Source organism: Egretta garzetta, unplaced genomic scaffold (assembly GCF_000687185.1).
Source record: "Egretta garzetta isolate BGI_Z169 unplaced genomic scaffold, ASM68718v1 scaffold175, whole genome shotgun sequence".
Lineage (NCBI taxonomy): Eukaryota > Metazoa > Chordata > Aves > Pelecaniformes > Ardeidae > Egretta > Egretta garzetta.
In genome coordinates this window covers 1,524,061-1,541,235 of record NW_009259860.1, presented here as the reverse complement: position 1 = coordinate 1,541,235, position 17,175 = coordinate 1,524,061, and the positions used below count along the sequence as shown (strand labels likewise).

The 17,175-nt window shown below is 36.4% G+C and overlaps 1 protein-coding gene across 1 annotated transcript in view; it reads left to right on the top strand.

The window, feature by feature from the left end:
• CNTLN (centlein) overlaps nucleotides 1-17,175 on the top strand; it is a 179,798-nt gene that overhangs the window by 41,654 nt on the left and 120,969 nt on the right. Inside the window, exons 7-8 of the mRNA XM_035895579.1 lie at nucleotides 6,902-7,064; nucleotides 16,267-16,461. Coding sequence (XP_035751472.1) covers nucleotides 6,902-7,064; nucleotides 16,267-16,461 — 358 coding nt within the window. The remainder of the gene's footprint in view (nucleotides 1-6,901; nucleotides 7,065-16,266; nucleotides 16,462-17,175) is intronic.

Below are 17,175 nucleotides of genomic sequence, written 5' to 3'. Positions count from 1 at the left end.
TTTACCTTCATGCTGTAAATTATGAGGCAGTCGGATTTCTACTCAGCCCTTATTTTGCTGCTCTGGGATCTTCAGGTTATTCTTTGCTGTGTGCTGTAAACCATTTCATAGTATCTATGCCATTCCCCTGAGAAGCCATAATTCATTGTGCCTGTCACTGTGTTGTATTTCTAAATAACAGGTAATGGAATCTAGAGATTTCCTGAATTATCCCAAACCCTCTTATATTCCCTTGGTAATGGGGGTAGCTGAGGTACTCGGAATCCCAGCGCTTTCACCAAAACTGTGGTGGTGGAACAAAGCTAACAACATTACCTGAAGTTGTGGGTGTGATGAACACTAACTATTTGCAGCACAGTTACATAGCTTCTGTGTGGAGTGACAGACAGTAGCTACTCATTTAATTTACATCTCTGGGAAGCCACTGTTTACTCTTAAACTGTTGGTTTGTGCAGGACATAAAGGTTTTATTTAATATTACCCTTTAAGGATAAGAGGAAACTTTAGTTCACACTCTTCTCCAATGTGAGCATCAGAACTATCTCTACCCTAAACAGTAGTATGAATCTTAAATATTGCTATTGGCAGGGCAAGGTGTCAAATCTTTGAGTCTTGCTGCAGTCCAGTTTGTAGTTTCTTCATGGTAGTGTCAACCTTGCAATGTTTAAAGCAAAATCTACTATGGTTATTGTAATCTTACTTTAGTGGACAAAATAATTTAGTTATGCTCTCCTATTTTGACTTGATAGCAGGCTTTTCCTTGTGACTTGAAGAGTGCAGCTCACTTTCTGTAAATTTCTTGGTTTCCCATTGTATTGGTCTTGAGGTGTTAGTTTAGAAACAGAGAAGTGGGTTTTTTTTCTCAGTAATATTGGTGACTTCAATGTTGAATTGAGTTAAACACTCCCAGTGTTACCATGGTGTGTTAGTTTATGGGGAGGGTGGAGGTGTTGGGGAGGAAACAGGCCTAGTGGATGCTTCAATTTTGGTGCTTAGCTAGGAATACTGTTTTTTCGATTAGTGTTGCTGATGGTGACTTTTTTCTTAAGTTTGTGTTTGTTTAGAGTGTACAGTATATCAAAACATTTTATCAATATGTGCTTATATTTGTATGCACATATAGATATATATGTGTACATATACAGATATGTACCCGTCCACATATAATTTATATATTTTACATGTAGATATATATATTTCTACAATCTGTGTATGTACCTATAGAGGCATATATACATACATATATATGGGTGTGTATATAGGCACATATATTTTAAATGCCACTCATTACCTTTGTCACATCCAATTTTCAGTTTTTGATTATTTCTTCTGTTACATGCTTACCTGGGACTATAGTTTTACTTAGGACTTGACATCCTTACCCTGCTGCAGTGACAGGCAGGTGTCTCTCTTGTAGAGTGCTTAGTAGTTTGCTGATTTGAGTAAGCATATTAATAGATATCTTGATCAGAAATTCATTTTTATCTTGTAGCTGTTTTTCTGATTATCATGGGGTTGACTTTGTATACTCTCTTTGAGCATGCTGCAAGCAAATTAGTAACAGAATCACACAGAATCACTGAGTGGCTGAGGCTGGCAGGCACCTCTAGAGATTGTATAGTCCCGCTGCTCAAGCAGGTCCAGCCCTCTGCTCGAGCAGTATCAGCTACAGCAGGCTGCCCAGGACTTCAGGTATGCCAGTTGAGTTCAAGTATGTCCAAGAATGGAGACTCTGCAACCTCTCTGGGTAGTCTGTTCCAGTGTTTGACCACTCTTACAGGATAAAAACATTTTTCTTATGATTAACTGGAATTTCATGAGGTTTTTTATTTGTGCCCATTGCCTCTTTTCCTGTGACTGGGCACCACTGGGAAGAGTCTGTCTGCATCTTCTTTATAGACTCCCATCAGGTATTTATACATGTTGATAATATCCCCCTGAGCTTTCGCTTCTCCATGCTGAGCAGTCCCAGATTTCTCAGCCTCTCTATGTCTGGCAGGTGCTCCAATCCTTTCATCATCTTTGTGGTCCTTCACTGGACTTACTCCAGTACGTCCATGTCTGTCTTGTATAGGGACCCCAGAACTGGACACAGCATCACTTCTGCATAGAGGGGCAGGATCACTTCCCTTCCCCTGTTGGTGATGCTCTTCTCAGTGCAGCTTAGGCCTTTGCCACAAGGGCATATTACTGGCTCATGGTCAACCTGGTGTCCACCAGGATCCCCAGGGAATTTTCTGACAAGCTGCTTTACAGCTGGTCAGCCCCCAGCCTGTGCTAGTACATAGGGTTATTACTCCCCTGGGGCATTAATTTGCACTTTTCTTTTGTTGGACTTCATGAGGTTCCTGTCAGCCCAGTTGTCCAACCTGTCAAGGTCCCTCTGAATGGCAGCACAAACATCTGGTGAAGCAACCACTGCCCCCAGTTTTGTGTCATCAGCAAACCTGCTATGGTGCACTCTGTCCCACCGTCCAGGTTGTTAATGCAGATGCTAAAAAGTATTGGCCCCAATGTTAGCCCCTAGCATACTCCACTAGTGCCTGGCCACTAGTTCAGCCAGATTAAAGTCCACCTTTCTGTCCACTTATCTAGCCTGCACGTCATGAGTCCGTCTGAGCATTTTATAGGAGACAGTGTTGAAAGCCTTACTTACAGTCAAGATAAACATCATCCACTGCTCTCCCCTCATCCACTGAGCTAGTAATTTCATCAGAGAAGGCTGTCAGCATCATTTCCCCTTTGTAAATTCATGATGACTACTCCCAATGATCTTCTTGTCCTTTATATGGTTCATCACCTTCCCAGCAGTTGAGATAAGGCTGACTGTTCCAGTTTCCCAGATACTGCTTCTTGAACATAGGAGTGACATGCTTTCGTCCAGTCCTCAGGAACCTCCTATGATAGCCATGACCTTTCAGAGATTGTCGAGCTTCTCTCAACACTCATAGGTGCTTCACACCATTTCCCATGGATGTGTGCATGTCCAGTTTATTTAAAAGTTTCCTGATCTGATCCTCCTCCATTAGGAGTCACTGGGACCTGGGATTGCTGGATGCAAGTGTTACCTTTAAAGACAGAGCTGAAGAAGGCATTGAATGATTTGGCCTTATTTATGTCCTTTGCTCCCAGATGCCCTGTGGTTTTCATCAGTAAGCCCACTTTATCCCTTGTCTTTATTTTGCTGCTAATGTACCTGCAGAAGCCTGTTGTTGCCCTTCATGTCCCTCACCATATACAAGTCCACATAGATTTTGGCTTTCTTAACTGTATCCCTGCATGCTTAGATGATGTATCTGAATTCTTCCTGGTCTCCTGTCCCTGCTTCTACATCTTGTATCCTCCCTTTTACATTGAGTTTAGTCAGGGGAGGTCCTTGTTCATCCATGCAAGCCTTCTGCTACCTTTGCTTGACTTCTTGCTCATTGGAATGGACTATTGTTGATCTCAGAGTAGGTGATCCTTGAAAATCAACCAACTCTCATGGACCCTTCTTCTCTCCAGGCTGATATTATACTAGATTCTTCCATGTAGGTCCCTGAAAATGCCCAGGTCTGCTCTCCTGAAATCCAGGGCTGTGATCCTGCTTTTTGCCTCTCTCCCTGTTCTCAGGATTCTGAACTCCCATTATTTCAAGGTTGCTGCAGACAAGGCTGCCCATGACCTTTACATCCCTGATCAGTTCTTCCTTGTTTGTAAGTATGTGGTCCAGTAATGTGTCTCCCCTCATCAGCCTGTTGATCGCCTGTGGCAAGAAGTTATCAACAAAGCACTACAGAAACCTTCTGGATTGCTTGTGCCCTTCTGTGTTGTCCCTCCAGCATATGCTAGAGTGGTTCAAGCCCCCCATCAAGACCAGGGCCTGCAAACATGAATCTTTGTCCAGTTTTCTGAAGAGGACTTCATTCTTCCTGATCAGAAGGGATCAGCAAGCAGCCGCCATATCAGCCACATTGGTCTTCCCACACCTGACCCACGTGCTCTCAGCTGGCTCATTACCCATCCCAAGGCAGAGCTCCATCCATTGACATTACTCTTTCACATAAAGGACAACTTCTTGCCATCCCAGCCTATCATAGAATTGTTTAGGTTGGAAAAGACCTTTAAGATCATGAAGTCCAACTACCCTTCCTGCAGAGCCTGTATCCATGCATGGCAGCACTCCAGTCATGTGAGTTATCCCACCTTGTCTCCATGATACCAATGAGCCCTACAACTTCAGACAGATCTCAGATTCCTCCTGTCATCTTCCGTGGGGACATGCTGTGTGTGTTTGAACAGCAACTTCAGATGGGCAACTAGCTGTGCTTATTTCCGAGGAAGTCTCTTGAGAGCCTCCCCCATACTGATCTCCTATCAGCACTCCCTTATTTATGTGCATACGCTTGAGGTGGTTCTCCATGAACTATCTATTGTTCGTCACAAAATCATTCCTGTCCACACCAACCTGTTCTCTTTGCTTGACAGCCTGGGCCACAGCTCCCTCACTTGTTACTTGGTCAAACATCTCTGTCCCCCGCCATTCCTAGTTTAAAGCTCCTCTCATCAAGTTGGCCTGTTACCAAAGGTGCTTCATTCTGTGAATTTATTTGTACTGCACCGTTGGTGCTGAATAATTCCTGGTAAGATTGAGCAGCCTTTCCTTTTTCCTGTGGAAAAATCAAATATAAGAAGATTCCCCCTGTGGATTTACCATGTAAAAATAGTATCTCATTCACTAAAGAGGATAAAAGCAGCTGTAACATACAACTGTAAGTTAAATACAGTGGTTGTGCATTTCTGTGTCTCAAGAATTTTTCAGATTGCAACTATTTTGATTTGTATAACTTTTTACTCAAAAAAGAAAAATAAAGCAAGTTAGGATATGTGTATGAAGAAATAGTTTGATTTTTAAAATGTGACATAATGGAACTGTGACTGAGTTTCCTTATATTTAAAAATCCTTGAATTTAACATGAGCAAACATGTTAACGTGTTCAGACTGTCCTGCAGTTCTTGGGTGGCTGCAAGGTTTAACACTGCCCCCCACACCCCCCATCCGCTCCCCTTTAGGGTATCACTCAAAGCCTGATAAAGTCAACAAAAAAGATTCCTGTTGACCTTAACACACTTTGTGGGCAGACCATTAGAGAACATATAATGCGGTGCATTCTCAGGTGACAGACAGATAACTGAATTGATGTTTGCATACAAATTCAACAGCAATATAGCAGAGTGGTCTTGGCAACAGTGCTACCAACAATTCCAACAGTAACTGAGGTTTCAACATTATCCCGTGTTCTCTCCTTCCACAACAAAATGAAGATCTGATTGGAGAACCTGTGCAAAATTAATATAATAATTTTAATACATTATATTATGCATAAAATAATCTGTGTCATAACTGCAGTGCAAAGATGTGCTGCTGTGCTAGCAAACAGAATTAAATTAGTACACGTGAAGTACATACTGCAGTTGTACTTTGATTTTGTTACATAAAGAGCCCTTAATGCACCTCTGCCTTTTTTAATTTTGAGGAGCTACTTTACGTCTTGTTGAGAACAGTAGGACTTAAATGCTGCTAAGTAAGCACGTCCTTAAGTGTTCTCCTCTATTGGCCTGTTAACAGGCTTTTTAAACAGTGCTTTTTTTAACAACATTAAGTTGTCTGACTTTGCTGTTGTGGTACATGTGAATTTCAATTTTTATGTAACTATTCAGAAGTTGTACCCTGAGTGAATAATCAACATATTATGTAGTAGCACAGGTCTGAAGAAATGTTTTTGGCAAGTTCCCTTAAAATGGTTTCTTTGTCATTCTTCGGTTTCTCATGAAAACACAACAAAGTGGGTATTGGTGCTTTCCTTTTGTATGCTAATCTTTGACTGGACTTCTCCAGCAGTGTTATAAAAACGTGATGATAACTCCTGTTGTTAATGATAATTCTAGGCATAGAGAAGTCACATATGTGTTGGAGGTCACCAAGAAAATTCTTTGAGGAAGTAAGGATGAAAATTATTTGGAGTGATAAAGTTATATTTCATACATATATTAGTATGTAATACTAATGTGAAATGTGCTTGTGAATTAAACAGGTAATTAAGTAGAAAATATATAAAAAGGAATTAATGGAGTAATCTGAGCAATTAACGTGTTACAGAAAATATTTGAAGTTTTTAATCATTGTTTATAATAAGTAAGAGTTACTGATATTTGATTATGCCTTAATGTATAAGATCTATCAGCAATACAGTAAAATTTGCAAGCAGACTGATTATATTAGATTTATCTTATGGTTGCATTACAACATGATTCCTATTACTGTTTTTATAGAGCTTTTATTGTTATATTACATAGCACACAACAATGTTTACTTACTTTGCATATGGTTATTCCAGTATACTATACCTGCAGACAAAAAGTAATTTATCAGCAGACATACTTCATGTGTCTAGGGAGCAGATGCATTTCGGAAAAGAGGCTTGCGTTATACATAGTCTGCAAGTTAAGAAAAACTTACCTTTTTTTCTGATGGCTCTAGTTTAAAAAAACAAGATTAAACTTATTTTACAGTCCATGTGTTCTAAATATTTTACGTTTTGACACCTACTGCTAAAGAGTTAACTGAATATTGATCAGAAAGTGTTGATGCAGTAGAGAAAATCCTTTTATTTTAGAGCAGTTAGAACGTTAGAGGGAAATTGAAAAGCATTCTATTTTGAAACTTAACTGTTTTGTAGATATTTCGCAAAAGTAGGTGATAAATATTTTATATGTCACTTCTAGTGTTTATAAGGCAATTGACAGAAAGATAAATGAAAATAGGAAGCTCATTATCTACAATAAAATTATTTGAACACAGTTGTTTAACGGAGATCATTGTTATTTTTCTTAATTTCTCTTTACTGCTTGTTTTGCACAGGAAGGAGTTACAGGAGCTGCAGAATCTTTACAGACAAAACATTAAACATACAGCACAGCAGGCTGAGCTGATAAAGCAACTTCAGGCTCTCAATACTGACACACAAAAAGTACTCAAAGACCAAGAAGATGCTCACACAGCTGAAACAACGTCACATCAAAAAGTATGTGATTCTGCTTTATGATCACAGGGTTCATTTTAATATCTATCTGTACAATATCAGTGGACAGAGTACTCAAAGCATTGTGTAGTGTTGCATTCTTTAGATCTTTGGATATTTATTGTTACCAAAATATGGTTGGCACAGTATCAGAGTTTATTGGCCTAATTACATCCCAGCATATATAGCCCCTTGCTTACGTTGGATTGATGAGCCTTAAAAAATAAGATTTAGCTGCATCTGAAGAAAATGGGAGTGAATTGCGAAGCATATAAATTTCTTTATGTAATTTTGTGTTATGTATGTTTTTCTTCTTCTTTGTCTCCTAGAGCTGTCAATTAGTAAATTCTCCAATCTGTTTTTTGGTAATTTAGAAGAATAAATTACTTTAATTGTAAATAATGTATTTATGTGAATCTCAAACAATTTCACTGGTTTAAGATGTAAAAACCTGCTCTGTCAAAATCAACTGGAAAAATTGTTGTGATAATAGCTTTTTAAATGGATAACTAATTTAAAATTTTTTAGCTATATTTACATTTACAGAACAGATTCATATTTTTTATGAATGCCAGGAAAAACACTAACCCTGACATGTGTACTACTCAGAATTTCTCCTTCAGAGTGTAGCAAATTATACGGATGTGTTTTTCAGTCTCTAAGAAATACAGGAGATATGTTTCCTTCCTTTTTAGAAACGTTGAGAAGGAAGAAGACAAGGAAGAAGTTGTGTATGCAACTTTCACATACCTTCTACCAGTCTTGGAACTGTTCTCACAAATTCTGTACTGTCAGTGCTTTTTCAAAAAGCAGGTGTTTCCCTTTATCATCTTACTTAGAGTATGCAGTCTGTGATAAAATTGTGAAGCTGGGCCTAAGCCAAGCCAGAATCAGGACTGGGTTTCTGAAGATGTCTTTGGTTAACATTTTGTAGCACATAGTGCCCAGCACATTCTTGGGTACTTAACTCTGCACAAGTTTGCCATTGACTGCAGTGATGAAAGACATTAAGTCGTTTTATTTACTACAATAGTAGCCCAGCCAAGCTACAGGTAGACTTCCATCAAAGTTGTTCAGAATATGTACAATGCAGGGGGAGTTCTACCTATCTAGGGCAAGACAAAGTGAATTATAGAGCTTAAAAGAAAGTACAGAATGTAGGTATCAGGAGTTGGTATTTCTTTCATTTTTCATTCTCCAGTCAATGCTTCTATAGGTGTTAAATGGATCCTTTGAGTCACTCAAAAAAAAAAAAAAACAAAAAATTGACACAGGTGAAGACAATATGAACTCTCTTCATCAGTGTTTATAAGACAGTCTTCTTCCAGACTAGTTCTACGACATATGAAACAATATAAAACTGGGTTTTCATGAGGCTGTTTTAAAGCTCTTCATAAAGGTCACTTTACCTTGCATAACAGTGATTTTGCCAATATTACTTAGTTCAATTTAGGAAAATGTTTAACCTATCCTATGAAAAATAATTTTGCTATTTTAAGTTACTTATGTATTATGGAAAATTGATGGTTATACTTATGTAGCTGTAGGGGCAAGCTGCTTCTAAACTGGGCTTGACTCAAAATTCAGGATAGCTTCAGAAAGCTGGTTCACAGTTCTTGGTCTGTCTTAGCAGAACTTAAGACTTTGCTTAGTGGATCATACAACAAGAACAAGAATACTGTGGTTTTGAAGATTAGTCCTGTTTTGTAATGGCTGCCAAATACTTCAACTCATAGATGACCCTAAAATTTGCTGGTTTGGAATGTTGAATTTAGTATTTTTCCAACATGGAGGAGTAAGGTTTGCATCTTAAACCAGCAAAAGCTATCTCAAATATTCTGACAAATTACTATTGTGGAAGTGCTAAGCTGTCTTTTTGTAAAATATCAAAATATCTAATACACCTGGAAGAAATATGTTCTTTTACTTTTTTTATAAAAATATGTTAAAAAAAAAAAACAGTAAAAACTAGTGTGTTGAAAAAAGTAGTAAAAAAAAAAAAGTTATGTTCCCTAAGCCAGAGTGGAATAGATCAAAGAATGTTTTTTGTGGCAAATTTTGTTGAGAGAACTTCGGGGTGGAAAAGAAGTTCCTTTATCATGATAATCCTGTTCTGTACTTCTGACTAGAAGAACTTTATAAAATACCCAGCTGTAATTGCTTCAAAGTAACATGCATCTTCCAAATCGCAAGATACACAGTCCTACTGAAGTCACAGCAGGCCTTTGGAAAACTTAGCGTCTATAAAAATAATACAAATGCCTATTTTTCCCTTGAATGAGAAAGGCAAACTATTGCAGACAAATGTGTGTTCTGTTTGTCTTCCATGCATTAATAGTATGCAGGCTGCAACAGCTAGATAAGAATGTGTCAGCTATTCCATAGACATATTCACAAAGGAATATTCTACTGCTGCTCCAAATGGCATTGAGCCTATCAGTGTGTACATCCTGTGATATATTGTCCCTTACAGCAAGATCAATGACCTCTCTGTTAGTGGTCAGATAGACAGTATATGTTATAGCTCAGGCGATGTGGTTGGCTCACGTATTCCAAATTCATCTTAACAGTCTACCATTTAGGAAGAACTGCTCTTTGTGCTGATGTTAATGTATAGTACGGAACAGGAGACTGAATAAAAAAAAAAAAGCATTTCTGATAAACTAGATCAAGGTCATGAACTTGCACTGGATTATGTGTAAATCCATTGAGGATCACAAATTCTCTTCCAAGTCTAGCTGTAGTAGGCAGCATACACATGTGAAGATCTGTAATCTGCTTTATCAAGTTGTGTTGACTTGACATAGTAGTACCTTTTTTTTTTCTTTAAGTACAAATTTTAAGGGTGCTGTGTTCTACAATAATGCCTTTGCATTAGAGCATTTATTGAAACAAATTGATATCATTTCATATGGCAGCTGTAGTTCGCATTCTCAAGGATAGGAAATATTTTTCTAAAATGTATAGCATCTGTTTTAGTGGTCCCAAATGCTCTGGGGACTCCATTCCTGTGCTGGATTTAATGAGACTCAATAGATTTGTCCTCACCAACAATTTCAAGGTGGAGAGACTTCAATCAATACTAGGGATAATAAGACAAGAAGAGATTCTGAACTCCTTAGCCAGCTTATCACAGTTTTCTGAAATTTACAATTTAGGGCCTTTGTTTTTATAATGCAGTACTTTCCCTTGATCTGATGCAGCCTTTAGGTTCCTTGTTAACCGTACTAATTAAAAATCACTTAGTGGAAGGCCCCTTTGGTGAAGTGGAAGTACCGTTATTTGTCATTGAATAGGAAATTGTAATTCATGTCCTGGTACTCAGCTCCTGGAACAACAAATAGAGAAAACTGGATAATGGTACAGTACATGTCTGTGTTTAAAAGAAAGTATTGCTCAATAGTTAGATTTTTGGCGTAATTGGAAAACACAGTAAGAGTTTTCAATTATGAAGCATTGCAGAAGTCTGCATCAAGTGCACCAGAAAGCAGATAAAATAGGATAGTGTCAGATACATTTTCAGATGTTGTAGTTAATTTTGAGCTTGTAGTTACCTTTGCTAGTCCTTCTCATGGTGTTGGTGTGTGGAAATAGTTTGCTTTCCTTCAAGCCTGAGAAATTGTAATTAGAATGTCAAGTTACTGGCTTTGCTATCCTAAGGCTAAATTTTACCACCTCCAGTCTTTTTTGCGACTGCAACAGCCTTTAAGCATAGTTAAAAATCACGCTAATGTGTTTATTTTTATGTAAGCAGCATTAAAATCACAAAATAAAAACGAAAACCATATAGGCGTGTAAATGGTAGTAACAGTGCATGTTCTCCCTCAAATTGGAATGAAATACCTAAGTTCGTTCACACATGTTAAGACCCGAGACAAACTAACTGTCCAGTCAAATATGCTGAAGTAGTAAGTGAATCCTCATTTTTGTAGACCACTTCTTTTAATAAAGATCATCTCACACTTTAGTTTAAGCTTTGATACTGTTTTCAATGGTTAGGAAGTGAGTTAATTAGGTTAGTGTATTTATTTCTTTTATACTAAACACCAGTACAGTTGGTCACATGCTAGCAAGTAGATTTTGGCATCAGATGTGCCCATAGGTCAAAGTTGAAGAAATCCTGGGTAGGCTGTGGTTCCCTGAGGTTGATGTTAAACTCTGCATTCTCTGGCAATGACTTTCATGCTTGAAAAACCCTGTACTGATATTCTTAGTGTGCTATAGTTCCTGTGCGTAGTGGTGTGGAGGGTATCTGCAGAATGCTTAAGTATTTGGAAAAAAAAGTAAATAATAATTCTAAATTGGCCCCTAATGTTTGCAGACCATTCTCTTAATGTTTCTGGCAATGATATTATATGTTTTTACAATATGAGAGCTGTAGATGAAAGGTACTATGTAAACTAGTGACACAGTGCAAGAGGACTTGTACGTCAAGAAAGGAAGAAAAATCTTAAGATTAAGCTTGCTTAAGTTTATTTTAGAGTAATGCCAATTTTGATCCAAGTTAGAATTATATTTTACTATATCTGAATTTTGTGTATAATTAGATTGGACTCACAATGGAGGATTTTAAACAATTCTGTTTGCAGTACGAATTATTAACAGTAGGGTTTGGTAGCATCTTATAGAGAAGTTGTTGCTAATAAAAACAGTCTTTCTAAGAGAAGTGTTTCAAAATCTTTATTTATTCAAAAAAGCAATCCACAAACCCCACCATTAGATAGCTATAATCCACATAAGGAGTTACACAAAACTGATTAGATGGATGAATAATGGAATGCTACATTAGTGCGGGGTGGGAGGAGAATCGGTCAGGAAACAGGAAATTCTGGATTCATTGAAGTAAATAGACTTATCAGTTTGAGTTTTTGCAGTAACAACACTAATCAAAAAGACTGAAATGTCTTTTTCTTTTATGTTCTCTCCTGTTATTTTAGAGAAGGTATATTGCTAAATTATCCATTCTACATGGTTTCCAAAACAACCATGGTATTTGCAATTATATAGTACCGTAAAGTTGGGGAAAGTGCATCTTCTCTTTTAGTTTATACTAGTGACTCTTGCTTACATGTTGTCTGATGTTACTTACATCAATTCTGTATTTTCTTTTGGTTTTCTTCTTAACCTCTCACTTGTGTCTGACATTTTTCTCTTTAATCGTAGGTAAGCTTCATGATTTCTCATCTTAAAAAGTCACTCTACCTCTGCTTTTCCATTTTAAAAATAAACGCCATGAATGTGCTGTATATAGTCTGTTTGGAGTCCCTCTTCAGTTTCACCCTAGAGTGTCTCCAGCTGATTTCTGCCCTTGTTCTTTTCAGATTCTCCTAAACAGCATGGTCCTGTAACATGGATTTCTGCAATGGTGCTGTAATTGTTTCCCTTACAGTTTTACTGTGTCTTAATTGAGACTAATTTTTTCATTTGTGTCATTGCTATATGTTCAATATTACTGTATGTTCAGGTTCATTTACTCAGGTCTCTGTAATACACTGCTTTTTAGGGTGTGAGCATTTAGATAAAAAAATTAATGTAGGAGAATATTTGTTTTACACCCAGTGTATATAATTGGCTACTGTTGCATTTTAATGGATGGATCAACCTTAGTGTTAGTTCCTCACAGGAGTATACTTTCGAAGGAAATCTCCTGGATACCCTCACTTTCTATGCTTTAGTTGATATCATAGAAAAGTCTGAGCGCATTATCTAAACGCCTTTTGGATTATGGAACTGGAAAACATGTCCCAGATGTTAATTGGCACTGAGTACACAAGACCAGTCTAAACCTAGTTTAAAATAAATCCTGCACGCTTGTAAAATGTTAGTGTTGGTCATTTGTATCAACTGTTTAACTGCAGTTTTTTACTACTTGCACTGTGATTCTGGCTAACATACAATATAATAGATCGCGTGGGTTAATTTTTTAGTTTTACTACGTTTTGTTGGAATTCCTCAGTTTTCCCTTGTCTGACGTAACTTAGTTTTGCCATCGTACATTTAACCCATTGTCAGGGTTTTAAATATTTGCTGTCACATGTGGGCAGGCTTTAGAGTCACCTCTTTAGTTTCTCTTGGAAGTCCTACCTTTGATCTGGCATTTTTAGGTTACTTGATGACATTAAACACACCTATTGTTCTAATGAAGTTTAGTGGTTTTAGTAACTCTTCGAAGATTTTGCAAGAAGTGTTTTTCTGGTTAAATCAGTTAAATCAATATAGGAAGTTGCTAGGGTAGCTAATAAATATGGGATACTTTATTTTTTGTAATTCAGCTAAGTTATTCTTCCTTCCTGACTGATAAATAATGGTCTTGTGTCATATAGACTAAATTTATTTCAGTGTACTGATTTTGGATATGTTTAATCTCTTTTTATTTGTTTTTAAGTACCATCGCCTGTAGCAGTCTATGTTGCCTGTCAGAGAAAGAACAGCTCTAAGACTTTGGAAGGAGGTTCTCAAAATGCAGTCAATGAAACAGTTTTTGCAGAGTAGGGTCTTGTGTTTCTGGCTGTTGCTTTTTTTTTTTCCCCAACTACCAAATTTCATAAAACATATAAAGAATGATTTAAAATATTTTCCTTTCTCTATCTTGTAAACATAAATGTTTTTCATATCTCTTCTTGGGCATTAAACAATTTCCTGGGTAAATCTCATGTTTTATTGACATCCATGCAAGGTATAAGCACTTATTTATGTACAGTCAAGATTTCACTCCTTCCTTTTTTCCATGAAGCTTGCTGTTTCTCAGATAAATAATTTAAAATATCTTTGTCTTTCTTTCAGATTTTCCATTTAATGTTCCATCTCTAGTCCTCTGATCTCCATTTTATGTCTTGTCTCTCTACACCTGACTTTCTGTATCTTTATTAATGGTAGACCTGTTTCACCATGTTGTGGAATTCTGTATGTTCTGGAATGTCGTTACTGCAGTGTGATTAAAAGTGTTGCCTCTTCTAAAACAGAAATGAGTAGAAAACCCCCAAATAATCCCATATAAACATTATGCATGTATTTAATCCACAAAACAGTGGATGGCCATAAATGAAAAGATAGGGAGCAAAATGGAAACTTGGAAGCTGTTCTAGTTGTCTGCAGACAGTAGATAAAACTATTTCTTTTCATACAGGTAATTTTCATTTTGAAATTTCCTGTTGCTAAATACCTGACAAAAAAAAATATAAAAATTAGAGTCCTATAAACTAGTACTTTGGTGGTATTTAAAAAATATATAAACCTCAGTGTAAAAAGATTAATGGTGTGAAGGTGGTTTTTGCACATAGCTTTTAGCTGGTTTTATACTTGAAATATATGTGTTTTGTTATTGCTGTTTTCAAAGCAGGAAAGGTTGGAAAAGTTTATGCATGTAAAAAGACATGCTATTTGTCTTGTCCTGACAAATGCTGACTACCAAAAATACCCATTAGCTACATTAGGGGATGTGGCTGCCAGCTAGAAAACAGCATCATATTTTTGATGTTCTCAATTCATCTTACTAGGATGTTACCTTTCAGATACTATAATTACGACCACTTAAGTGCTGCTAGTCATAAAACCAGCAAATTGTCATACCAGTATGAACTAATGAGCTTATATAGTTAGAGCTGGACGTAACCGTGTCTTGATGCTCCATTCGTTTGGAAGGACATTATCTAAAAATGAATATTTTTGATAAATGAACTGTTTCTTTTCCTGTGAGATACTTACTGATTTCCATAAGAAATTGGCTAATCTTGAACTTGCATTTCTAGATATGATGTAATCTTAAATATGTAAGAAAGATTTGGTAGGCTCAGAAATTTCAATGTGAAAGTTTAATTTTTAAGACTCAGAGTCATTCAAAATACCAATCTATCTGGACTTCGAATTAATTTTGCCTGAGAGACGTGATCTCTGATCTGCTTTGGAAATAGGCAAGAAGCAATTTACATTGTCCTAAGTGGATTTTGAGAGCCCCTGGGAGCAGAAAATTATAGGAGGAAGGAAAGGTAGGGAGATTATTGTTTCCAAATTTCTCACAAAGTATTAGGTAGACTGTTTCCAAATCTAAAAGCTGTGATTGTATTTCAAAGGCTTTAACTTCTAAGCAATGTAAGCAGACGAAAGGAGAAAGAAGTGTGTCATTTAAGTTGACAAGACAAAGTAAAATGAAGAGTAAAATGTTTTTACAAGTAAAATGACTTGTGTTAGTTCCTTGTACTTAGAAGCATTACTGATTTGGAAATTCCAATTTTCATATTTAATTAGTTTCTTTTGAATGGAATGGCAGAAATGGATTTTGCAAAGAAAACTCTCAGTTGTAGAAGTACATGCCTTCTACAGATTGTTATATGGTAGCATGAACAGTCAGAGGGAATATTGTTTGTTTTGAGAAAAAAGAACAATCAAAGGAATGAAAGACTGAAATTAAGAGAGAGGAATGTATGCTTAGGTAGTAAAGCTGCAGAGTCATGTATTTCTTTCAGAATCTGTACTGTTGTTTATTCACCTACAGATTTATTTTTCAAAGTTGTTTTTGTATTTTTTAAATAAAAATCTGGTTTTGTTTTACAAATTTTCAGATGTTTCTATTGAAAAAGAAAGGTAAAAATGGAAGGATGGGGTGGTTATTAAGTTCTCTTATTCTTGAAAAATAATCTCTTTGTCAGTTTGATGTCATGTACAGCTAATGATTACTTAGGTGTAGTTCTAGAAATCCTTTGTGTGTATGGAATCCCTTCTAAAGCAACTGCAGAATATATACAATATTCTGTTTTAGCAAGAGCAGTTGAGCAACAGCCAGGGATAAGACCTTCTAATATCATCTCTGGGTTTTATAGTTAATGTCAAAAAATTCCCACAGAATAATTATTTAAACAACCATTTTATACTTCGTACAAAATGCAGTAGGCATTAGTGGATTCACTATATTGCTGTCCAAGCTATATTAAAAATGTTAGTTTTAAAAGATCAAGTTACTCTATAAAAGACAAGGATGGTATTTGGTATTCTTGCTCCTTTAATTTCATTCCCAAGACAGATGTTTCAATTTTTTGCCTGTTAATTTTCTTTCTTTGGTATTTTGTGTATTTTATATAAACTGTTCAAGAAGTAAAATAAATCCTGATTTTTAGTTGTCCATTTCTATTCATAAATGCCATAAAAAAGCAACTGAAACTGATAATTAAAGTTACTTTTAATCCTGTTATTTCTCTTCTCCCTCTCATAGCTTTATAACGACTTGGCTTTATGTTTTGAAACTGTTAAAAAAAGTGAAATGCAACTGCAGCAAAGGTATGCCTCTCTTCAGGATCAGTTACTTGGAAAAGATCAAAAGATTTGTCAGTTACAAGAGCAACTTCAGCAAGCTCATGATGCCTTAAATGCAGTACATCAGAATTCTTCTCCAAAATATGAAGTACAGGTGAGTCCACTTCTAGAATAATAGAACCTGTTTCTTCTTGGTTTAAATTAAACTTCTGTTCTGTACTAGACAGTATTAAAGGAAATTGCAGGGTTGGGGTTTTTTGGGGTTTTATTTTTTTTAAAGAAAAACTGTGTAACTGTGCTGCTGCAGTACTGTGACTATTTCTGCTGCTGTTAATCAAAGATACTTCACAATTAAATCTGTCCTGGGAAAAAACAGAAATGGTGTAAGTATTCAAATAGACTCCTATTTATTTTCTCTAACAAAGACACCCAATACAAAAATAAGACTGAAGTGATTTTGTTCCTGGAATCAAATTCCTGGAAAAAGTTGTGAAATTTCTGCATTTCCTCTGTGAAAAGGAATTGTATTGATCCTGATTTGTTTCATTGTTCCTGACCATGCAATTAAACTTGAGGTCATAGATCTAAAAAAAGTATTACGGTGGGGAGAAATATTTGTCTAAAAAATTCTGAGCTTTCATGTGCCATTTGAAACTGTTATAATAAATCTGTCACTCTCACTAACAGGCCTCTCAGTTTACAAGTGTGCCACATCTTACACTTATACCCCTGGCATTTTCCAAAGGCCAGTTTATGACTTAAACTGAGTTTGAAAGGCTTTGAAATGATCTACCCACAATGGTTTTGTAGACTGTGTTTCTTAGTTTCTTCCATAGATTTGTCCATGAGATGTGCTTATGCACTCTTT